Source organism: Moschus berezovskii, chromosome 28 (genome assembly GCF_049115385.1).
Source record: "Moschus berezovskii isolate FMDL1 chromosome 28, NW_MosBer_1.0, whole genome shotgun sequence".
Lineage (NCBI taxonomy): Eukaryota > Metazoa > Chordata > Mammalia > Artiodactyla > Moschidae > Moschus > Moschus berezovskii.
The window spans coordinates 22314149-22339633 of record NC_142487.1 but is presented as its reverse complement, the minus strand read 5'-3'; the positions used below and the strand labels follow the sequence as shown (position 1 = coordinate 22339633).

Below are 25485 nucleotides of genomic sequence, written 5' to 3'. Positions count from 1 at the left end.
TGATCATGATATTCTTTTTATTGAAAAGCAATATAAAACATGAATGAGAGGAAGGTATTATTTTACATTATTTCTGTTACATTTTCATGCTTTGTGCCAGAATTTCTTCCCATAACTATCTTTGCTTTATCAGGAACACTTCATATTACGTTTCTACATTATTGAAAGTATTAGTGTTTAATTTAGAAGAGCTTAATAAACTTCTGAGAACAACGGTCCTTCCCTTTTCTGGAGCATGCTCATTTATGTACAGTGTGGAAATCTGATCCAGCACTCTTCCAATCAGCCAACAGTTCTTTTTGTACCTCTCCCGGCAGTTCATAGAAAACTTTAGGATCAATGTCAGCAGGAAACGTAATTTTCTCATCAGGAGACTTTTGCCCTCTATTTTCTGTAAGTCCTTCATGACCAGAGACTGTTGCCACTGGTTGCTTATGGCTGTCTGTGGTGCGGTTTTTGGAGAAAAGTTGCTCACTCTGCAAATTTGGAAATGAATGGAAAACAGATACAGCTGGGTTTGTATTTGAAAAGTGGAATCCTTGAGATTCTTTAGGTCCTTGACTCATTCGCTCATCTTGTATGCTACTGTCTAAATAATGTGAATAATCCTTTTGGCTAGACACATAAGAGGCATTGCTACCGCCTGATGTTCCTGGTTCACAGGGAGATACAGAGGAGACCTGTTTGCTATTGGGTACATGATCTTTAGGATTTAAAGAACTATCCTGCTTTTGTTTTGTAGAAAAGAAAGACAATACTCCTCGAGAAGCATGTAATGGACAACTCAAACTTCCTTTTCCTTGAACTTTTTCTCGAGATTTTCCAGAAAGGATTTCTTCTTGAATATCTACAGGAAGCTGCTTAAAAACTTCTTGGTCAATATCCTCAGGAAGTGAGGAGAAGGGAAATTCATTACTGTCTTTTTCTTTAGAAGAATTTGTGGGATCTGGTGGAGACGCCCCAGTTCTTGTACTTTCAATCCTTCCAGTTGATAGAAAATCCGGCTTTGTTTCCTTGTCTTTAGAAAAATCCTCCATATGACAGTCTTTCATTTTCTAGAATGGAAGAATAACAGAGTAATTTAGGTATCTGATATCTTTTAAATATTCATGCTGCTGAAGTATAACTGTAGTTATTATGGGACCAATATGCTTCTATCCTACTCCATAACTTCAGTCCTTCTGGCCAGTTCCAAACAACTAGGGATGATTAATCCATCACAATTAGTCACACTGCTGTGTGGACCTTTGCTCACTATTCCAGGAAGAGGACTTCCTTCCTAAATAGCACTGATCCAGAAGGTAGGTATATATCTGGAGACCTGGAAAGGACCTTAACAATCATGTATTCAAACTTCCAGTTGTGAGGGTAACAGAATGGTGGCCTATACAAATGATGACTCACCAGTGATTCAATCTAAAACATGTATGTGCACAGACAGGATCAAGGACTGGTTTTCTAAAATTCTCTATGTTGAAGTGTAACATTTAACAGAAAGAAAAAAAATACCTCTACGGTAAAAATCCAATATCATTTATAAGATGTCAATTTATATGTACCTGAAATAAAAATTTTAAAACACCTTCCATTTTAATGTGCATAATTTTCCCTCTAGTTTTAAGCACCATAGAAAATGTATAGATAGTCAAATATAATTCAAGAAACATCAACACAACAGTAATTTCAAACAAGTAAAAGCAGAAGAGATTTGGGCCAATGTGTTTATTGAGTACCTACTGTGTGCCAGACATGAACAAGGTGCCTCCATTTATGTTTACCCCTCTAATGGTACTGTGAGTTAAAGACCTTTAATCCGCATTCTACAGACTAATGTTAAGAAGTAAACATCTTTTAAAATTTTAGTTAATAAAAAGGGTCACTGAAAAAAAGTACTTTGAAGAGGGCACTAATTCAGTATTTCCATAACACTATTCTGTTCTCACTAAAGGCTTAAATGTAATTGAAAATACTACTAAAATTATACTAACAATAAAAATAAAGAAAATAAGAAAAACATTTAAATCAAGAGTTAATTGCAGGCATAAATAATTTAGTAAAAGATTATCTTTTAAAGCATCCCACATCTGGTAAACAAAAGTTTACAGAATGGCCATCTATATAGCATTTTCTTTCATCATTTGAAATTATGGCTGACCTCTGCCTCTCTATTACCATATTCTTAATTTCTACAATTGTAAAGTGAGCATTCATACTCTATCAATATTGCTACCAGAATTCAATATAATTTCAAAATCAAGAAAATTTAAATACTTGAACAAAAACATTGGTATGGGGGAGCTGCTGGGAGCTCATGCATAAATTGACAACAAGATTCGATTTCTAGTATTTGAAAATATTTTCATATACACTCACCATATTCCTATATACTGTTAAAAAATGTTTTAACAGTTCCAAAACAGAGTACCTCTATCAAGGTTTTCTCTTTTATTCAGTGATGTTTATGTTTTATTTTTAGACCACAGTACAATATACTTAAGACTAATAACCATAATATGAAAGATACTATTAATATATATAAGTAAACCATTCAAATCTCATCCCCAAAAAATCTCTAAATTATATCAGTTAAACACAAACTTATATTTCTAATTTAACTAGACAAATCCAGTAACAGTGTACTTACAAAACTGCGCTTTCCAGCGTGTGAAGTTGTTGATAATGAAGGTGTTAAATAATAATCAATAGTCCCTTTCTTAGCAGTATTTAGGGATTTAAGGTTGCAGAAGCACACACTTAACAGGGTAAGATGAAAGGGCATCTTCACATTCACCATATTTCGAAAAAGTTTCATAAGGATATCAACCATTGGGGTCATCACATCATAATTTCCTAAATAAAATGTGTAAGAAGACAATATCTAAACATACTATGTCATAAATTAATGTTAAGAGCTTAATCTAATTTATATTGCCTAGATTAAGAAATTAAAATCCTAAATATATATCATTGGGACACTTTGACATTATTTACTGAACTGGGACATCTCAACATTAACACCAACTGCCAAACGAGTTGAACTTTCCAGAGGATTTGAAATATTGAACTTTTAGTTGTGGGAGAATGTGTAAGTTGGAAAATCTCTGCATAAAATTAAAACTGAACAAAATGGTCAAAAATAATCATTTTGAAATTCTGGAATGAACCAAAGGTGAAAAAATGGATAAGCACTGACTTACGAAAAACTGCTAGAACTTAGGTAAGAACATGGGGACAGCAGCCTTCTCGGCTGGAGTCATTTGTATCCCCCACTCACAGAGGGCGGTTGCGACAGCAGTTCCACCAGGATGAGTCTGGCTGTGAAAGCCAGCAGCTTTGCTGTCAGCAAAGACTGACCTGATTTGAACAAGAGGACAAGAGCCCACAACCAGTGATGATGCCAGAAAAATGAGCACACCTGGTAGGAAACAAATGAAATCACATAGCTCTTGAGCCCAGGACTGCAACTGTGGTTGGGATGAGTGAATGATCAGTGCACCAGACATAACATTTAACCAGGAGATCTGGAAATAACAGAACCACAGCTGACTGAGAGCAGAGAAGGCCTAAGCTCGCCACGTGTCTCTGCCTAGAATGGACAAGCATACCAGGGAGAGGCAAGAGGGAGGAGCAGAAGACAAAAGCCGAGAAAGGCCTGAAAAGAGCCTACATTTCAAAAGTGCCCTCCAACCCAAGCACATCTCCCTTTACAGATGAAAGCCTTCCAGCCTGTTGTATTTCAGCAAAATTTTGACCAATTATTGTCTAACTACCAAACTATGCAGACAACAGGATAACCTCCTAAGAAGCCAAAATAAATGTTTTTAATTTTCATTTCAAAAAGAACCTAAGCAGAGAAATCAGGGCAACACATCACAGGAGAGGTAGATTATGTACCTTAAGTCCAGACAAGTTACAAACAAAGAAAAGGAAAAAGGAAAAAAAACGCCCATGGGGAAAAAATCCAAATTGAGAGTTTTACATTATCTAAAATGTCCGATCGTCAACAAAATATTACCATACGTACAAAAAAACAGCAGTGGGAAGACCAGTCAATAGAAACTGACTTTAAGTATGATTTAGCAAAGACTTCAAAGTTGCTATTATTTTTCTCATGATTTTTTAAAAATTTCATTTTCAGGTATACTGGGTCTTCAATGCTGCACTTGGGCTTTTTCTAGTTGTGGTAAGCAGGGGCTACGCTCGAGTGGTGGAGTCTGGGCTTCTCACTGCTGTGGCTTCTCCTGTTGCAGAGTGCCAGCTCTAGGGTAGGCAGGAGTTGGGGTGCACGGGCTTAATGGCCTCATGACATGTGGGATCCTCTCAGACTAGGGATCAAGCCCAAGTCCGCTGCAATGGCAGGTGGATTCTTAACTACTGGACCATCAGCATGCGTGCACGCACACTAAGTCGCTTTAGTCTTGTCCCACTCTTTACAGCCCCATGGACTGTAGCCCACCAGGCTCCTCTGTCCATGGAATTTGCCAGGCAAGAATAATACAGTGGGTTTCCACACCCTCTTCCAGGTATCTTCCCAACCCAAGGATCAAACCCCTGTCTCCTGCGGCTAACACACCTACAGGACAATATCAAGCTTACGTGCAATGAGAGTCCCAGAAGGAAGAGAAAGAAAAGGAAAGAATACTGGAAGAAATAAGAGCCCCAAACTTCCCAAATTTCATTTAAAAATTTAGTCTACAGAATCAAGAACCTTAATACATTCCAAGATAAACACAAAAAACAGTGGAGAAGTGAATGGCTACCCACTCCAGTATTCTTGCCTTGAGAATTTCATGAACAGAGAAGTCTGGCAGACTCAGTCCATGGAGTCACAAAGAGTCAGACATGACTGAGGGACTAACACACAGTCAAACTGCTAAAAAAGAGAGGTAAGTGACTCATCATATAAAGGAGAACAAGGATACGACTATGTCTGGTAACAATTTCAGTTCAGTTCAGTTCAGTCGCTCAGTCGTGTCCAACAATTTACTGCCTCTCAACTCTAAATCACACTTAGGACCAGCTGTGATAATGGGGTAGACTCTGAAATTTTTTTACATTAAACATAATTCTTAAGCTTTGTCAGTAGAGAGAACTGGAGGATCATTAAATTAGCAAGGGGGCTTCTCTTCCTGTTCCAGTATACTGTTTTTTACTTTTTCTTGCTTCTGTAACCTGGTCTGTGTACAGTACCTATGTGTGGAAATATCTACTAGTGCTCTGCCACACCACATGTGAGTGGAAGGCTCAGTCCCTCAGCAAGCCCAGCCCCAGTCAAGCCTAGTGACCGTGTTCCCATGGCACCACCAACTCAAACACTGCACACAGCAGGCCTGTGCCTTGCCTGGAGTCCTTCCACACACCCACCTAATAGGCTTGCCGTGCCTATGCAGGTTGTTTCCTCCAGCTCTTCCTATGCAGGCACCATACCCTCCACCTTTGTACTAGCAGAAAAATGAAGATCCCTTCAGTATGAACACCAACTGATCTCCCCTTGCCCACATCCTGGAGGACTGTCAACAGAAGCCCTCCCAACACAGATGCCTGCGTACCCCAGCTCACGCGCTGCCCTGCCAGGGAGCAAACTCCCATCGTCCCAAGGCCGCCCGTGTGCCCCCAGTCCTCTGGGGGTCAGGGGTGGTTTCTCTTGACCCAGTAACTATGGAGCAGCTCTGGGCCAGGTAACTCAAAGGATTTCTCCACCATCCAGTGTTCCACAACCACATCTTCTCCCGGAGGGGAGGAAGACTCTCCTTCCAAGTCTGCTCTTCCTTGGCTACTTTTCCTTAGCCCCCAGGGTACCTCTTAAGGGTATCTTTATATCTTTATAGTTACTCCCTATCATAGTTTAGTAATTTTTGAAACCTTCAGTGTTCAAATTTCTGTGTGGTTTTGCTTTCTTGATTGAAACTAGTAACAGGAATCTCTCCTGATTAAACTATTTAACAGCTGCCTCTTCATCAAAAATAATGGAACACAAATCAATGGAACATCATACTCAAAGTATGCAAAGAAACCAATCAAAAATTACATATCCAGACAAACTGTCATTCAAAAAATGCTATTTTAGAGGAAGAGGCCACAAATTTTGGTTCAGTAGAATGGTATGACGGTGTTGCTCAACTCTTCTTTTCAAATGCAAATCCTGGAACATGCTCCAGGACAGAACATAAGCAAGACAACAAAAGAAGGCTCAATAAATATGAGGACTGAAATTACTGTCCTCTTATATTTATTAATCTTCTTTGGTCAACATAAAGACAAGTTAGAAATCAACAATAAAAGGTTATTTGAAACATAATCAAATATTTGTAAATTAAACAGCAAATTTCTAAATAAGTTTAGGGGTCAAGGAGGAAATCACAACAGATATTAGAAACTATTCTGAGCTTAATGAATAAGAAACACAACACAACTTATGGAATACAGCTAAAGAAAGCACTGCTTAAAAGGAAAAGTGTAACTTTAAATATGAATTATTAGAAAACAGGTAAGTATAAAATAAATAAAGTAAGCTGCCATCTTAAGAACCCAGGAGGAAAACCTAAAGCAAGCAGAAAGAAGGAAATAACAAAGATCAGAGTAGAAATAAATGAAATACAAAGTAGAAAGAAAACTGAGACATTAATGACACCAAAAGTTGAATCTTTGAAAAGATGAACAAAACTGATAAACCTTACTAGAATAACAAAGGAAAAAAAATTATCAAAATCAAGAATGAAAGACAGAATATCACTGTAGACCCTATAAAAATGAGAAGAATTACAAGGGAATATTAAGCATTCATGACAGCAAGTTAGACAACCTGGATGAAATGCATACATTCTGAGAAGATACAAATTACCAAAACTGACTCAAAATGAACAGAAAATCAGAATAAACTCATAAAAAACAAAGAAATAAAATTCCTTTAAAAAAAAATCTTTCCACAAACAAAGCTGAGGACCGTGAATAGCCAAAACAACTTCATAAAAGAACAAAGCTAGAGAACCGACACTACCTAACTTCAAAACTTACAGCAAAGTATCAAGACAGGGTGGAACTGGAATCAGGATAAACATACACGTCAATGGGATCAGAAAGGCAAAAAGAAACCCTTACTTTTATTATGGTCACTCAGTTTTTGACAAAGATGCCACAGCAGTTTAATGGGGAAAGAACAGTCTATTAACAAATTCTATGGAACAAGTGGATACTCACATGCAAAAGAATAAACTAAAACTCTTACTTAACACAACACATAAAAATAATTCAAAGTGAATTTAAATATAAATCTTAAAAGTGTAAAATCTCTGAAAAACAAGCATAAGAAATATTTATTATCTTTGCATTAGGCAAAGAATTTTAGATATGATATCAAAAGTAATATCCATAAAAGAACAAAAAACAATGAAAGACCACTACACAGTCATAAGAATGAGTCAAGAAAATAACAGTATTAAAACATAAATGAGAATATGAAAAAAACTGAAAGCCTCTATACTCTGTTGCTGAGTATCTACCTTGTTATACTTACTTTGGAAAAAAATCTGGCAGTTTCTTACGAGTTCAACTACCATACAACTCAGAAATTCCATGCTTTGTAATCTACCTAAGATGAACAAAAGCATATATCTGCCCGATGACTTGCACCCAAATGTTCACAGCCCTGTTTTTTAAACAGCCAAAAAAATGGAAACAATTTAAATGCTCATAAAGAAATCACCTCACGCCATATAGTTAATTATCATAGCTTGATGTTTTCTTTGGAGTTGGGAAGCATTCTCGACAGGGTATTTACTTTTAATATCTACTGAAACAACAAAAGTTTTCTAATGAAAATTTCTTATAGAAAAAAAGTACTTAATAGCTCAGTAACTCCATGTGAGGGTTACCCATTTTTGGATCATTTTTCTAACTCAAAGTCTGTTTTTTTATGAGTTCAACCTGCCGATTAGATGATCAGAATGCCAATTAAATGGTCCACTACCTGCCGCTAACTTCTGAATTACGTGGGGTGGAACCGGGCACTGACGGCTCTCACGGTTACACTGCTTCCCAGATGAATACTGACGGAGTGTTAATCTCACTGTGTATGGCTTCCTTCCATCTTGACAGACTCTAAAAATAAAGAGAAAGAGGAAACAAGGAATTAGAAAAAGTTTTTTTTTGATGATCGACTGTACCTCATTTATTTTAAAGGTGCCAGACTGAGCAACTCTAACAATTATAAATATAGCTGATAATCAGGCAGTAAGCAAGAAAGGTCCCTAAACAGCTCAGGTAAACTTCATAAAGTCTTCATAATAAAACTCTTGAAATTTTAAATGTAAGGCTCTCAGGCCTCACACAGGATTGAGTGCTATCAGGAAAAAAGCAGAAATAAGATACAATTATAACAAGCCATTTTATTATCCAAATCCAAATAATTAAAAGTAACATATTAAAATCAGCAGGAAATTTAAGAAACTGACACTCATTTACAGACAGAAGCAAATATATGAAAAATGACTAATTTTTTACACATGAAAAAGACTACAAAAAGAAAACAAATATTTAATGAAATTATTTGTCAAAAAGCACTTCTCAAACACATCCAAGGGAGTCAGTATTATCACCATTATATGGCATATTAGAGCAATAATGTGAAAGGTCAATTATATAATATATTTAGGAAAGCAAGCACTCGTCCACAAATCTTAAAAAGTGATCCATCCAAATGATCTAGGTTTTGGAACTGAAAACGAAAGTTTTAATACCATGGAAAATTCACTTAAAAAGTAGAAAGTCTAATCACTACAGAAAATAAATGTCATCAAAGAATAACATTTACCTTTCTATAGGTATGCCAATGCACTAAAAGATCACAAACATAAAATACAAGTAGTATTAAGCATAATCAAACTGATTTTTAATTAGAATATTTAGATTTTTGTAGTAAGCATTTTTTTTCTTATTGCTTAATCACAAAACTTCTTGACTGCTGTTTTATTAAGATAATAAAATATCTCAACTGGTTCCTATAAACATGTTACTAGTTTAAACATCTTCCAGTTAAACTTGTTCTGTTAATATGCAATTCAGAGTACAATTTGGCTCTTGTAACTAATTAAGACATACAAAAAAAGGGTTATACTCTCAGCAAACTTAAGGCCAGTGCCTAGAGAAAGGCTTAAACAATGCATGATTTTATGTCTCTTACATACCTGCAGTATTAATAATTATATGCTTAAGAACAGTCACGCAGACTCATTTACTTTTTTTGCCAGCTAGATGGCATTATATACCTCAGTCACTGGAACAGGAAGCCACTGTACAGAGGAGGGCATGCCAGGCAAAGATAAGGAGACACGGTTAACAGTATTTCATAGGTTCAGGGCATCTAGACTCATTTCTGCGTTGAGTCTTCAAATAAGGGCACCTATAAAATGTGTAATTCGTATGGTTTCCCTTTGTCCAGAACTGTTTCCAGTGGCTAGGTATTTCATAGTAGTCTTATCTAGCTGAAGCAAAGCAGATGACCCAGTTTCACCAGCACACTTGAAGGCTCAGCCTGAGTCATATCCCTGAAGCTGCGTCATACAGTCAGCCAGCTGCGTGCAAAAATGATGAGCTGCATGGCCCTGCTCAAGACATGAGAACTGCAATGCGTGTGGCAGCAAAGTTGAAGGAAATTTCACTTTATCAGTTTTCTGAGAGTTAGTCATCCAAAAACCATTTTTTTAGTCACAGAGGCCATCCTAACATCATTAACAGAAGCACATTTACCCAAAGCTGTTAGACTCCAGACACCCCATTTTGAGAAATCAAAGAAATGGGAGGAAAGGAAGTATTACTCTTCTATGGAGTATTGAGAAATAGATACATATGATGGCAAAGGAGCATCAGAAAAAGAAATGTCTTTTAGTTTATGCTATGCTATTTGATTATATTCTTTGCAGCCAAAGATGGAGAAGCTCTATACGGTTAGCAAAAACAAGACCAGGAGCTGACTGTGGCTCAGATCATGAACTCCTTATTGCCAAATTCAGACTGAAATTGAAGAAAGTAGGGAAAACCACTAGACCATTCAGATATGACCTAAATCAAATCCCTTATGATTATACAGTGGAAGTGAGAAATAGATTTAAGGGACCAGATCTGATAGATAGAGTGCCAGATGAACTATGGACGGAGGTTCATGACATTGTACAGGAGACAGGGACCAAGACCATCCCCATGGAAAAGAAATGCAAAAAAGCAAAATAGCTGTCTGAGGAGGCCTTACAAATAGCTGTGAAAAGAAGAGAAGCGAAAAGCAAAGGAGAAAAGGAAAGATATAAGCATCTGAATGCAGAGTTCCAAAGAATAGCAAGGAGAGCTAAGAAAGCATTCCTCAGCGATCAATGCAAAGAAATAGAGGAAATCAACAGAATAGGAAAAACAAGAGATCTCTTCAAGAAAATTAGAGCTATCAAGGGAACATTTCATGCAAAGATGGGCTCGATAAAGGACAGAAATGGTATGGACCTAACAGAAGGAGAAGATATTAAGAAGAGGTGGCAAGAATACACAGAACTGTACAAAAAAGATCTTCACGACCAAGATAATCACGATGGCGTGATCACTCACCTGGAGCCAGACCTCTTGGAATGTGAAGTCAAGTGGGCCTTAGAGAGCATCACTACAAACAAAGCTAGTGGAGGTGATGGAATTCCAATTGAGCTATTTCAAATCCTGAAAGATGCTGTGAAAGTGCTGCACTCAATATGCCAGCAGATTTGGAAAACTCAGCAGTGGCCACAGGACTGGAAAAGGTCAGTCTTCATTCCAATCCCAAAGAAAGGCAATGCCAAAGAATGCTCAAACTACCGCACAATTGCACTCATCTCACATGCTAGTAAAGTCATGCTCAAAATTCTCCAAGCCAGGCTTCAGCAATATGTGAACCGTGAACTTCCAGACGTTCAAGCAGGTTTTAGAAAAGGCAGAGGCACCAGAGATCAAATTGCCAACATCCGCTGGATCATGGAGAAAGCAAGAGAGTTCCAGAAAAACATCTATTTCTGCTTCATTGACTATGCCAAAGCCTTTGACTGGGTGGATCACAATAAACTGTGGAACATTCTGAAAGAGATGGGAATACCAGACCACCTGACCTGCCTCTTGAGAAACCTGTATGCAGGTCAGGAAGCAACAGTCAGAACTGGACATGGAACAACAGACTGGTTCCAAATAGGAAAAGGAGTACGTCAAGGTTGTATATTGTCACCCTGCTTATTTACCTTATATGCAGAGTACATCATGAGGAATGGTGGCCTGGAAGAAGCACAAGCTGGAATCAAGATTGCCGGGAGAAATATCAATAACCTCAGATATGCAGATGACACCACCCTTATGGCAGAAAGTGAAGAGGAACTCAAAGGCCTCTTGATGAAAATGAAAGAGGAGAGTGAAAAGGTTGGCTTGAAGCTCAACATTCAGAAAACGAAGATCATGGCATCTGGTCCCATCACTTCATGGGAAATAGATGGGGTAACAGTGGAAACAGTGTCAGACTTTATTTTTTTGGGCTCCAAAATCACTGCAGATGCTGATTGCAGCCATGAAATTAAGATACTTGCTCCTTGGAAGGAAAGTTATGACCAACCTAGAAAGCATATTAAAAAGCGGAAACATTACTTTGCCAACAAAGATCCGGCTAGTCAAGGCTATGATTTTTCCCGTGGTCATGTATGGACGTGAGAGTTGGACTGTGAAGAAAGCTGATCGCCGAAGAATTGATGCTTTTGAACTGTGGTGCTGGAGAAGACTCTTGAGAGTCCCTTGGACTGCAAGGAGATCCAACCAGTCCATTCTAAAGGAGATCAATCCTGGGTGTTCATTGGAAGGACTGATGCTAAAGCTGAAACTCCAATACTTCGGCCACCTCCTGCGACGAGGTGACTCACTGGAAAAGACTCTGATGCTGGGAAGGATTCGGGGCGGGAGGAGAAGGGGACGACAGAGAATGAGATGGCTGGATGGCATCACCGACTCGATGGCCATGAGTTTGAGTGAACTCCGGGAGTTGGTGATGAACAGGGAGGCCTGGTGTGCTGTGATTCATGGGGTCGCAAAGAGTTGGACACGACTGAGCAACTGAACTGAACTGAACTGATGCTATTTGTATACTCATAATTCCAATTAACATTCTTCATGTATTTTAGGGCCGGTCGCAGAGAGTCGGACACGACTGAGCGACTGAACTGAACTGAACCCTGAGCACACACACAGTCACCCTCACTGCTCACACATAGTCCCACTAAGTTATTCTTTCGTCTGACTCTATAATCTGAACCACAGGAGATAAAGGGTTCTTCTGCTTTCTCCATCAATTTGCTATCCTCAGTCATCACAAATTTTAAGTGAAGCGATTCCAGCGATACCCACAAAACTCCCTTAGGTAATGATCAGCAGCTTAAAATCCACAGTAAACCACAATGTTACTAATATTAAGACAGTGGAAGTAGATGAATAAATTTAGTTAAGAACATATGTTACTACCTTTGTATTACTTTATAATGTGGAGAGGTTCAGAGATAGATGATCTTTACATGTTTAGTCTCTAGTTAATCTGCAAATTCCAAGAAAGAACATCAAGTATATATATACTGTACATAGTATATATATAGTAAATACATAGTATTTCCATGTACTGTACACAGAATCTGTAAGATGATATGGCAAAACATAAAAATCACCTGTTCAAAAGACTAGCAAGTAGTTCTTCAATCTTAGTTTTAGCTTCAACTTCTGATGAACATTTTTTAAATGAATCCTCCTCACTAAAGGACTACCAAAGAAGCACAAATAAGTATTAATATAAACCCAAATAAGCATATCCAATTATCAGTGTATATGTCAAATAAATATTCAACACTTTCTTTACCTCTTATGCTTAGTTTGAGCCGTTTAGTTCACTTTTATATTAAATCTTTTTATCTGCAAGTTGTACTCCATTAGAAAGTACATTGGAAATCAAGAAAATTACAAAGCTCTGGTACCAATGCCAAGCTTTAATGTGTGATTACAGTGAGGCTCTTAATTTCCTAGGACTTGAATCTCAGCTTAACCTTGGGCAAGTTACTTACCCTTTCTAAAATATAGTATCTTCATCTTAAAAAAAATTACGGGATGAAAAGGGAGTAAGGGAGGGAGGAAAAGGTATGAACAAAAGTTAATACTACCTACATGAAAGGTTTATGGTGATGATTAAATGGGATGGATAATATATATATATATAATTATCTCACAGGAAAAAAAAATCACTGTTACCTAGGTGATTATAAACTTTCTCCATTTCCTAAATCATTAGACTACTCTGAAAACAATATTTTCACAAATTATTTTGCCTCCTATATACAATACAGGCTATTAAAATTAAACAATAGTCAAAGTGGCTAATTTGATATTTAAATGCTAATTCTTAGATTCAATTTAAGAATATTTATTAATTTAATATAATAAATAGCCTTTTCACAGGAGAACAATCACGTACTAACCTAATAAGCAAACTGGAACAGTAAGAATACAGTAGTAAAACTGGAAATCTTTATCTCAAATAATGTGACCACCAGTACTCCATTAAAATAAGTAACATCTTCACATACCTGGGGTGGTCCTGAGGGAGTCACAGGAGAGTCATCCTCTCCAAAACTGAGCTTCTGGATACGCTGAGCAACTGAAATTCCTAATTCCTTTTCTAATATTTTGGATGAAAAGGTCTGAAGATCACGCACACTACTGATACCCAGTGCTTCCAGACGTTTGCTCGTTTTATAGCCAATACCTAAAGCAAAAAGAGGTGCATGTCGTGTTATAATAGTTTTTCTCTTTAAAATTAGCTAATTAAAATATTATAAATATATCAACCACATCTTTTGATACCGTAATTTTGGATACCACTGGTATTTTTGTTGAGACCAACCTTAAAATTTAATGCCACAGAAATGAATTTTAATACATACATTACTCATAGTCTATAAAAATGTAAGCATTTGATCTTTAGAGATACAAATTTGCCCAATGATATGAATAGGTCATTGAATCTCTCAAGAAAAAGTTTCCTCATCTTTAAAATAAAAAGTGGACCTAGTTGCTTTCGAGGGTCCTTTGTGGCCCTAATATTTTATGTACAATCCCAAAATAGAGTTAGTGAAAGACCAACTCCATTCTCTAGATGAAGGTACAGTATTAAAGTATGAACCAGGGACTAAAAATAAAGGACCATATGTTTCCAGGCTATAACTTTCATGATCATATTCAAAACAATATAAAAGCAAGTAAAACTAATAAAGTACTTTCATATATATAGATTCCTAATATAGATTCTCTCCAGAAAATGTCAGGTTTTTGGGGGGGCTTTTGGTTTTCACCAAAAGCCAAGTACACTTCCCTGATGGCTCAGACAGTAAAGAATCTGCCCACAGTGCAGGAGTCATGGGTTCAATCCCTGGGTTGGGAAGATCCCTTGGAAGAGGGCATAGCAACCCACTCCAGTAGTCTTGCCTGGAGAATCTCAGGGACAGAGGAGCCTGACGGGAGTCCACGGGGTTGCAAAGAGTTGGACCCGAGTGAACAACTAACACACACAGGAGCCAAGTACACAGACTCTATAAGAATTAATTATGCATAACTGTAATATTTAAACCTAAATGAAATATAGTAAAACCAAAATAGGTTTTTCAAATATATTTGTCTTACCAGGCATTTCCTTTATGTGGTTCAAACTATGAATGAGATCTTGAGAACTTTCAGGTAGTAAGACTGTTTGTTGATTTGGTTTAAAGACTCCAGAAACTAGTTTTGCCAATAATTTATTAGATGCCACTCCAGCACAGCCAGTGAGACCCAGCTGTTGGTACATGGCTTCCCGCATCTCGGCCGCAATCTGAGATCCAACAAGGAGTCTGACGTGCAACGTGTCACGTGGGTTTACAGCTATAGAAAACAGCCGATGCTGTTAAAAGTCATCATCAAAACGCTGTTGTTGTTTTTTTTTAACAAATGAGTTTTTTTAAAGATAAAGGGCCTGATCTATATCCAACCCCACCCCTCAGCACCACCACACTGCTGCACACTGAACTAATCTCTCTGGCTCTTCACAACAATTCTGTAAAATAACTATCACAAGTGAATTCCAAGGGCCTGTGATAGCAAATACACACTGAGAATGCTGAACGATGAACAGATTACAAAAATTGATCTCGCATAAAAAATTCCTACGGGCACTACCAGAACTTTTACTCATGTTTACCGGGAAGTAAGCATAAAAGTAAAAATGTTATATTAATGATATAGCTAACGTTTCAGATTCAAAGATTTGAATTTAACGTTTTCACACTAGTGGTATGTGCTACTAAAAACAATTTTGGATTTGTATACAGTTTAAGACATCTTTTATTAAAAGTATAGGGAAATTGCTATATAGAAACAAATTTCCTTAGATGTGAAAATGACACTAGAGTTATATGAGACAGTCCTGATCCTCAGGAGTATTTACGTCTGAAGTGCCATGATGTCTATAATTTACTTTCAAATGCTCAACAATCTATCAGCTGATCAATAAACAATAAGATAAAGCAAATGTGTAAAATGATACAAAAGGAGTACCTACAAGGAAGGGGATAATGACTGTTCTCACTGTACTGTTACATCAACTTCTCTGTAGGTTAAAAAAAAAATTAACAAAATCTTATGTGAAAGAGAAAAGAATCATGAAGAATTAGACTTCGTAAGTCATAAAACCTAGGTCTCTATAATGTTCTAACCGGTAGACTCCAAGTTTGCTGTAAAAACTATACAGAAACACCCCTGGAACCTTCTTGTTACCCAGACCTTGTAAGTGACAAAAGAGCATAGGTACAAAGGACACGTGAAAGCTTCATATTTTCTTATAAAAGAGAACTGCAGCTCCACCTCTTTTCTTCCTTAATATCAGAGAGGTGGAGAATGACTGGAGATTGATCACATCACCTCTCGAAAAGGGGAGTAAGAGGAAGCACAGGCGGGCTGAGACCTGGGAGCAAGTAGGTCAGAACAAATCTTACAAAGAAACACAGGAGCTTGCCTTCTACGTGGTAGGGTCTAGAAGTCAGCAGCAGTTACTAGATGTCTGACAGCCCAAGGAGATACTCAGTGGAGCTGACTGCAGCTTATTTTCAAACACAGTACTGTCCTGGAAATATCACCAGTCATTGGCACTTTAATAGTGAAGGAGATGAATTTGAACTGATTAAATATGAGCATGCAAAGGATGGTAGGTAGGCCAGGATAAGCTCCCACAAGGGAGCTGGGAGAATAGAAGCGAACAAGCAACGAGGCAACAATGACAAATTTAGTCTACCTAGAATTTTGCTTAAGATGGTTTTGGGAAAACCAAAAATTACTCCAAGAAGCCAACTCCTGTAACTTAAGGATGGCCTAAAGAGGTATGACACTTAAAAATGGTTAACACAGGACTGTCAGAGAAATGAAAAGTGCACAAAGCACTGAGCTGTATGTCATCAAAATACCATTTTCTGCCTGTTTAATACAGAATAACAATATCTAATTTTAATCACCTTAGATGGCTGAACTATGGCAACAAAAGTCATAAAACTTTCGAAAGACACAGTCAACTCACTAAACTGACTTAACATTAAGAAATGCAGGTACTTTGTTACTAAATAGAGTGCATAAGAACCCACTTACGCTGATTATTGTATACATGACCCGACACAGTCAGTGCTGAGAGTTCATCACTTTGAAGCTGCTCTAGTCTCTTCTCAACCATTTCTGTTAGATCCACAAAATTTTCATCAAACCCAAGTCTCTCAACAACTGGACTAAATTCTTCCAACAACTCTAAATTAAAATAATATTGGAGCACAGATGTAACTGAAGTTATAACTAGAATAGATTTAACTCTTTTATGCTTAAAAAATAACAAAATAAAGGTTTTACATATATTCACAATTACACAATATCTTGAATAAAGTCAGTTAACTGGGATTTTTTTTTCTGTGTCATAGTCTGCACAAAAGCAATATTTTCCAATAAAATAAGTCCAAAAATAACATTCCCTGGGCAGATACTCATAGCAATATATTTAGTACAATCTCCTATACCAATAATTTATCTGTAGTACATTAAATATCAATGCATATAGTTAATTATGATCTTGAGTAGGTCATAGAGTCTACTTAGAAAAGTAAAGTAATAATATACTCAAGCTATATTTTTCACTAGAATTTTTAAAAGGCAAAACAAAATAAAACTTAAATTTCCAATTAATACTAAGTCAAAAAGAAAAATTACTTAATACAAAATATACTACAGTGCAATATTTCGACTAGTCACCCTCCAACTCATTCTGTAAGGACGGAGACGGATCATGATTCCCATGTATCTGAACGTCCAGCCTCTAGCACAATGCCAGTCCTTATGTCAAATGTTTCCTAAATTGAACTGAACCAAGATTTGAAATAAGTTCAAAAAGACTATCAAGTCTCATTTCTAGGATTAAAACTAATAACTTTGAAACCATTAAGAAGAATTTTCACTTCTCTTTGAATCATCTACTGATACCAGCTGGGTGGCAGAAAACAACTTATTAGTCATTTATTATACAAAAACGCTTATGTTCTTAAAGTCCTATAATATGAAAGCTCTGTTTTATTGGTGCTAACAGTGATAACAGCAGGGTAAAACAATTAATAAAGGAACAGTATGATCTAGTGACCTTCAAAAACCACTTCCAACCTACTGAGAGAAAACCAAGGGAAAAACTGACAATGTGTCTGACCATATAAAAGAATTCTTTTGAATTTCCCTCACCAATTTCTGCTTTTTTTCTCCCAAAAGGATATATCTGATGCCGAGCAGTAACAGGTAAAAAATAAAAGTTTATCAAAACAATACTACAATAAGAAAAATAAAGGACAAATTTTAACTACCAAGAAGAAAAGCAAGTTAAATACAGAATCATGTACAAAGCTGGTAGACTGCTGAACACGGACTGATTAGTTCTATTACCAGATCATAGGAATAAATCACTTATCCATTTGTGAAGTTAACCTTTTTTGCTGTCAATATGTCAATTTCATAAACAAGATGCATTTATTAAACCTTATGATTACACACGGCCAAAGAAAGGAGTTTATAATTAGAGAAAAAAATGGAATACTGTAAAATAAAGGTATGAAATAAACAATAAGGTTATATGTCATAAACAGTTCTGAGATAAATTCAGTATAGGACTATTAGGCTACATTCCTATTTCAACTCCAAAAATACCATGAAAAAAATCAACAAAATAACTTTTTATCAAAGTATAAACTATGCTTAGAATATTTCTTGTTATTATATTAGTGCATTTTTAATTCTTTCAAGATACTAATTTATAAATTAAGAATCAGTGTAAAAACAGATTTATGCATTGATTTTTTAGTATGATACTTTTCACTGTGAAGAGGTGCAGTGGTACAGAAATCATTGAGACAGATTAGTCTGACATTACAAAGCAAAAAAGAGAAAACATGTATATAAATGACCAAAACTACACAAAAAAAATGCTCAAACTTCTCACAGAGAAATGCAAATCAAAACAATGATTTACTATTTTTTTCAACTATCAGGCAAAATCTTTATGAATATCTAATACTCTCATACATACTAGCAATGTGCTAGGAAAACCTGAAGTGCACCATATAGCAGTATTCAAAATTTCTAATGCAAATTATCTTTCATTAAGCAGTTAACCTTTAGGAACTTACTTTAAGGATATCACAAAAGTATGTGAAAATTTCTACATGAAAATGTCTACTGAAGCACATATTGTTATTTTTTAAGAGCAAAAAGTTGGTAAGAGCCTAATAACCCCTCACTATAAGAGAAACCACATAATTTATCATCCAAAATGAGATATCTTTTGAATGAAAGGAGATGCTATTAATGATTACATAAGGACAACAGGCATAAAATGAGATAGACTGTCTTCAAATCAGAAAAGGAATGGTTAAATAAGTTTGGGACCAAATAGAATACTGTGCAGGCATTAAAAAGAATGAGAAAGACCTACACGGGTGATGTGGAAGATCACCAAGAAACAGATGCACAGCTGTATGTATTACATCATCTATGTACAGAAAAAATCATTTTCTGAACATTCGGATATATACATAAACTGTGCACAGATACACGAGTGGTTTTTTGGGAGTACAGTCTTGTCTTTTTTGGCTATCCCTTGGCTATCCCTTCTTCCCTCATCCCCGTTTCAGCACCGCCTCTGCCCGTCCAGAAGTTATCCAGGGTTAAACACCTAGTACATACCCTCTCCTCCTTCTCTCCCTAAGCACACATAGATACATACACATATGTGGGGAAGGTGTTTGGGTCACTGTTTTACACATATGGAAAAACCTGATACAGGTTTTTGCATCTTGCTTTTTACCCAAGGCATGAATCAAATGAAACGATACCAATGAGCTATTTTAATGGCCATATAACATTCCATTCTAGAGAAGCCGTAAATTCATTTAGCCATTTTCATCCTTATGAGCATGTTTTCATTCCATATTTTTAGCAATTATGAATCATGCTATGAGACATGATTTTGATTATCATTTTATTTCTATTTGATAAATCCCTAGCAGTTATATTATTGGGTTAAAGAACATAGTATGTATGTTTAATTTCAAAAAATGCTTCTAGATTGCTTTTTTTAAGACTGTAACACTTTGTTTCTACGTTTTCTCACATTCTTATTTGTAGTACAAATGAATTTAAGCATTCCATTTTCACATGGTGGAGTCTGCTTTTTGTCAGCTGCCTACTCATATCCTTTGTCCACTTTGCTTAAGCTTGTTTCCTCTCATTAACTTGGAAGAGCTCTGGGAGAGTATATTTAACCCTTTCAGCTGAAAACTGCTACAAATATCAAAAGAACAAATGAAAATAATAGCAAACAAGTGAAAAGCTGACTCTTATACACTTTAAAATGAAATCTATTTGCCATATGCCAGTACATGTATGCTTTCATTTTTCCTATAATTTACTAAAACAGCAAGATTCAAATCCAAACTTTAGTAAGGGGGAGTTTATCCACACTGAAATATCTAATACATAATAAAATCTAAAAAAAAAAAAAAACTAATATACTCATCATCTTTGCTAACAGTTCCTAACAAATTGTTTTTTAATTATGTTAATCAAACATTACAGAAGTCTCTCTCAACTACCATTAGTACATTACAGCATATTTCTTCATAGTTCATTCAAGCTTGCATTTAAATTTAAGTATCTGGTTTTCTTTGGTTTATCTTCTTCCATTTTCTCACTTTAAAATTTTTTTTACATTTTCTCATAATTATATAAACATCACCCATGACAGAGTTCAATTCCTTCCAACTATACGTTTCTTTCACCATTTACTCATGACATACCAAGTCATTCTCATATAATTGTTTTTTAAAATGAGAAAGCCCCCAAATAAGAAAACTGACTTATGCACTTTACACTTACTAAATGATCATGTAGTTAACAGGCATTCTATATAAAATTTAATGCTGAAAGTATATTGCCCATAATCTGTACCTGTAACCTTGTATGACATCTCTCTGTAACGAGTCAGGTCTTCTCCATTAACTAATACTAGCTGTGGACACTTTTCTTTTGCATCTCTGACACTCATAAGTTTCTTAACTCCAAGTTTCCGAGCTTCATAGTTGCAGGTAACCACCAAATATTTCTGCTGAACCCCTAAAAAAAACAAATATTTTATGAGAAAATGGAGAATTGAAAATTACAATTTACTTATTCCATATTATAATTGAAAGTTATAATATAATGTTTTGATAAGAATAAAAAGCTCTATCTCAGTTAAAAAATATAACCTCCATCCATCAAAGTTCTATGAAGTACAACTTAACAAATCAGGGGCTTCCCTGGTGGCTCAGATAGCATAGAATCTGAATGCATTGTGGGAGACCTGGGTTCGAACCCTGGGTTGGGAAGATGATCTGGAGAAAATAATGGCTACCCACTCCAGTATTCTTGCCTGGAGAATTCCATGGAAAGAGAAGCCTGGCGGGCTCTAGTCCATGCAGTTGCAAAGAGTCAGATATGACTGAGCAACTAACACTTTCACCACAAATTAACAATTATATGAAGTCTTCAGCAAAAAGATAAAGTCCTTCCATGATTTTTCTCAAACAATAAAAAACCAAATTATACTGAATTAACTGTATATAACTTTATATATAACTCTAGGCCATGTTTTACCAAAAGTAAGGCAGATGTAAGTAACTGAGTACAATTAACTACTGGTCACTACTAGAAAATCTAACTTGTCTTCTGAATAACTTCCCAATTAATATAAAGCCATGTTCTGTTACAAGCGCCAACCTACAGCAGTTATTAGTAATCTCCCTAGTAAATGTTCTAATGACTTAACTTTTCTTCACAGTAACCTACAGAAAAGATTAGACAGTGAAGTGGCATGATAAGCCCCCTCCTTATCAAAAAGATTAAATTATGATCATCTACACACTGCTTAAAAATTCTAATCTACCAGTGACTTATAATTGCTAAAACTATTTGCTTTTTTTTCTAAAATTCTCATATTATGAACAGGCAAAGAAACATTTCACATATTTTTGATATGTCAGATGATGCCCCAAAACAGAATTACAGGGTCAAAAGTAATAAATTATGATTCATCAGAAAACTATATAAAAAAATCAGATTAGTCACTTCCTTAACTAAAAAAATCAGTCTTTTAAGGCAGGATTATATGGACTCACCATTGTGTCACCAGCCCAAGTTAAGCAGTCATATATTTGCTAATGGTGGCTCAGCAGTAAAGAATCCACCTGCAATGCAGGAGACTGGCGCTCAATCCCTGGATTGGGAAGATCTCTTGAAGAAGGCAGCTCACTCCAGTCTTCTTGCCTGTTGAATCCCATGGACAGAGGAGCCTGGCAGGTTACCGTCCATGAGGTCACAAGAGTTGGATACAACTTATCGACTCAACAAATAAAATGCAGTAATGAATGATTACCAGGAAATAACAGATATTATGCTGACGGTTTCTAGGAGGAAACAACACAGTCTTTCATTTGTATTAGCAAATATTGTTGCTGTTGTTTAGTCATTAAGTCCTGTCCTCCTCTTTTAGGACCCTGAGGACTATAGCCTGCCAGATTCCTGTCCATGGGATCTCCCAGGCAAGAATATTGGGAGTGGTAGCCATTTCCTTCTCCAGGGATCTTCCTGACCCAGGGATCAAACCCACTTCTCCCACATTGGCAGGCAGTGGATTCTTTACCACTGAGCCAACAGGGAAGCTGGCATCTTAATTATACAATCCCTCTTTACTAATCATTACTTACACAACATCTTCTTACAATGCTCCTAATTAGAAATGCCTAATGAAGAAAATTCATGTTCCCTAATCCTAACTTTTTGACATCTTTAGGAAATTTTAAAGACCCTAGACCTTGGCAAGCCAAAAATCAATCATCCTCTGTTCCTTAGTAAACTAGGCTGAGCTGAACTGGGCTTTATCAAAACCAAAGTAGACACCAGGGGGTAGTAGCAAGTGACCAAAACTGCCGTTTATTCTTTTACTCAAAGACAAATCCTTACTACATGCATAAAATTTTAGAAATTTACTTTTCTAATGTAAAAATAAAATATTAAAATAAGCCAACACAATACTCAGTAACTCCCCAATGTAAAATTTCTTTGCCTTTTAAAACATACTTACGTTTTCATGAAAAGCTTGTACTATGCATGCCTTAGTATTTTGGAAAATCCAATTATTTTGTCACACAAAATCCAATTATTTTGTCACACAAACCCAACTATTTTGTTACACAATAGTTAATTTCAAAAGTGGGAGAATAGTTGAAAATGTCTATTAAAAAATTTTTAAAAGGTTGTTCTTGAGATAAGATGGCTGTAAAATTTCAAACACTGAGAAAAAGACTAAAAGTTTATTGTGGTCTTTCTGTTTATTTGGTTAATTATACTACTTCTGTCACATTTGCCATTTAGTAAATGAGGCTCATAAAGTTTACATCCAGTAAAAGATTACTGTCTGTAAAGCATCACAGAACTGCTTCCAACATTAATATGATTAATAAATTAGAAAAAACATAATAACAAATCATATCATACAATGTAAATAGTATCAAAGTCCAGAATTACCTAAAGGTTTATCCTTTAGTTCTGGATTGGAGATCATTTCTACTTGTGCGTAAAAGCAATCCAGATCCACGTGTACTATGACTCTACATGAAGAACTTCCTGCTGGTTCCAGCTCATCATGAACTGTAGCACAATATGCAACCAAATGAAAATAACACATTCAGCCTGTTTATCATCTCTGAGCAACTGCCACTCCCTTAAAACATGGCAACCAAGAAAGAATATAGAGTGATTTTCAAGATTTTTTTTCCTGGACTTATTACACGTGTCAAAGAATCTAAAACTTACAAGGATATGAGAGAAACTCCACCCAAAATAGAGTCCTCAGTCCTGTTTACTATTTGTGTATTGTATTTTTCTCAGGATAGTAATAAATTTTAAGGGAAAAAAACCTTTTATCAATAATGGAAGATGCAAGAGATAATCCTAGGACTTTGAAGTTTATAGGAAAATTTAAAGTAAGTTGGAAAGGGCTGAAAAGTTTATAAACACAAATCTTCCAACCAACTTAAAAATTATCCTTCCCTGGTGGCTCCTTGTAAGATTTAACGTGCCAATCCAAGAGACATGGGATCAAACCCCGGGTTGGGAAAGATCCCCTGGAGGAGGAAATGGCAACCCGCTCCAGTATTCTTGCCTGGAGAATTCCATGCACAGAGGAGCCTGGTGGGCTACAGTCCATTCCATGCAGTCACAAAACACTCAGACATGCTTAGCGACTGAACAAGAAAAAATTATTCTAAGTGGCATGTCCTTAAAAAAATAACCTGAAACACAAAACAGAAGACAGAATCTGTGGGTCCCAGTGGATTATATTTAGCTCCCATGAGATCAGGATTATTTGGTTCAATGCTGAATAGCCGATACCTAGACTACCAACAAATACTTGCTAAATTTAAAGATTGAGTAAATATTTCCTGGATTTTAAAAAGTAGTTCACATCTTGGTGGAGGGGGCAGAGGGATAAGACAGGAGACTTCAGCTATTAACAGCAGTTAAAAACAAGGCAGACTCAATACCATGTGGTATCCTGATTTGGAGTTTGGAACAGACACAAATTAAATGGAAAAAAAAATCCCTGGTAAAATCTGAACAAATCCTGTCCGTTAAGAGTATTAATTACTATGCCAACGTTACTTTCTTTTGACAAACGTATCAGGTGACGTAAGACATTAAAGTCGGTAAAAGTTATCTGTGCATCTCTCTGTAAACCTAAAAGTATTTAGAATTTTCAAAGCTTTTTAAAAACGAAGGGCGGGGAGGCTGGGAAGGAGAGAGCCTTGGCCCCAAATGCCGGGGGCTGGGGCCCGAGGCTGGAAGCGGGTCAGCATAGAGAAGGCCGCTCGCAGACGTGCCGGCCGGGTTCGGTGCCGAGCCGGGCGGTCCCTTCCGGGCCGAGGCCGGGCCGCAACCTGTGCCAAGGGGGCGACAAGGTTCCGCGCAGCCGAGGCCCCCGCGGCCGCTTCCGCTTCCGCGGGGCTGTCTGAGGGGAGGCGAGCGCAGCCTCCGTCACCGCAATGGACGCGCCCGGCCTTCCCCTTCGGGGCGAAGCCGGCCCTCTCGGGGACCTCGGCCTCAGAGCACCAGGCGGCGAAGGGCCGCTGTCTCGGCGGAGCCGGGAAGACGCCGGGACGCGGCGGGGCGGGGACGGTCGCTCCCCAACGGCCGCCGCCGCCGCCGCCCGCCCTCGCTGCCCCGCCCGCCCGCTCATTTACACCAAGCGAGGTCGTCGAGCTCGTCAGGCTCCAGCGCCCCCGGCCAGCCGCCGGGCGCCCCCGCCTCCGCCCGTTCCATGGCCCGAGTCGCGTCCGCTTCCTCGTCGCCGCCGCCTGCCTCCTCGGGCTCCACCCCCTGCTTCTCCATTCCCGCGGCGGCCGCCCACCGAAAGGCAGCTTCCGGCCGCGGGGCTCGCGCCTGCGCAGTGTGCGCTCGGCCGCGGGCCGCCCGGACGGTCACCGAGGCTGCAAATCCTCCTGACTGGCGTCTGGGACTTCCCTCCTGCGTAATCTTGAAGGAGGGTTTACCATCCCAAACGGCTTTTTTTTTTTCCTTCCCCTTGCGGTCTTCGGAGTTACGTTCTTATCACAAGTTTTAAATGTTTATTTTTATGTAGAAGGCAGCTTGTTCTCCCGGTCAACTGTTAGAAGTGCTAACCCGGAGATGCTGAAATTTTATGGTGTTGGGGGTGGGGGAAACGATGGAAATTATGGTGAGAGCCAGGCGACCTTGTAAACTAATATGATTGTGTTAGTTGCTCAGTCGTGTCCGACTCTTAGCAATCCCATGGACTGTAGCCCA

At 37.5% G+C, this 25485-nt stretch overlaps 1 protein-coding gene across 6 annotated transcripts; it reads right to left on the bottom strand.

The window, feature by feature from the left end:
* On the bottom strand, window positions 1–25485 carry POLI (DNA polymerase iota). 6 transcript variants are annotated; one of them, XM_055417381.2, is made up of 10 exons: window positions 24903–25480; window positions 23188–23310; window positions 20572–20736; window positions 16690–16842; window positions 14701–14937; window positions 13608–13786; window positions 12699–12790; window positions 7967–8097; window positions 2645–2850; window positions 1–1055 (listed from the first exon to the last, which is right to left on the bottom strand). In XM_055417381.2, the coding sequence occupies exons 1-10, from the start codon at window positions 25048–25050 to the stop codon at window positions 240–242; spliced, it is 2250 nt and encodes a 749-aa protein (XP_055273356.2). In that variant the 5' UTR covers window positions 25051–25480; the 3' UTR covers window positions 1–239. The 6 variants fall into 6 exon arrangements, with proteins under 6 accessions (XP_055273356.2, XP_088689636.1, XP_088689637.1 ...); XM_088833510.1 differs by lacking the exon at window positions 16690–16842 and having other exon boundaries at window positions 24903–25485; XM_088833511.1 differs by lacking the exon at window positions 14701–14937 and having other exon boundaries at window positions 24903–25484.

Bases quoted from the DNA above. Each gene is read 5' to 3' on its own strand.
- POLI (XM_055417381.2), bottom strand. From the start codon at position 25,050: ATGGAGAAGCAGGGGGTGGAGCCCGAGGAGGCAGGCGGCGGCGACGAG. The intron at 23,311-24,902 runs GTAAATGAGCGG...ATTGTGCTACAG, and splicing joins GCTCGACGACCTCGCTTGGT to TTCATGATGAGCTGGAACCA. The intron at 13,787-14,700 runs GTAAGACAAATA...TTTTTGCTTTAG, and splicing joins CCACATAAAGGAAATGCCTG to GTATTGGCTATAAAACGAGC.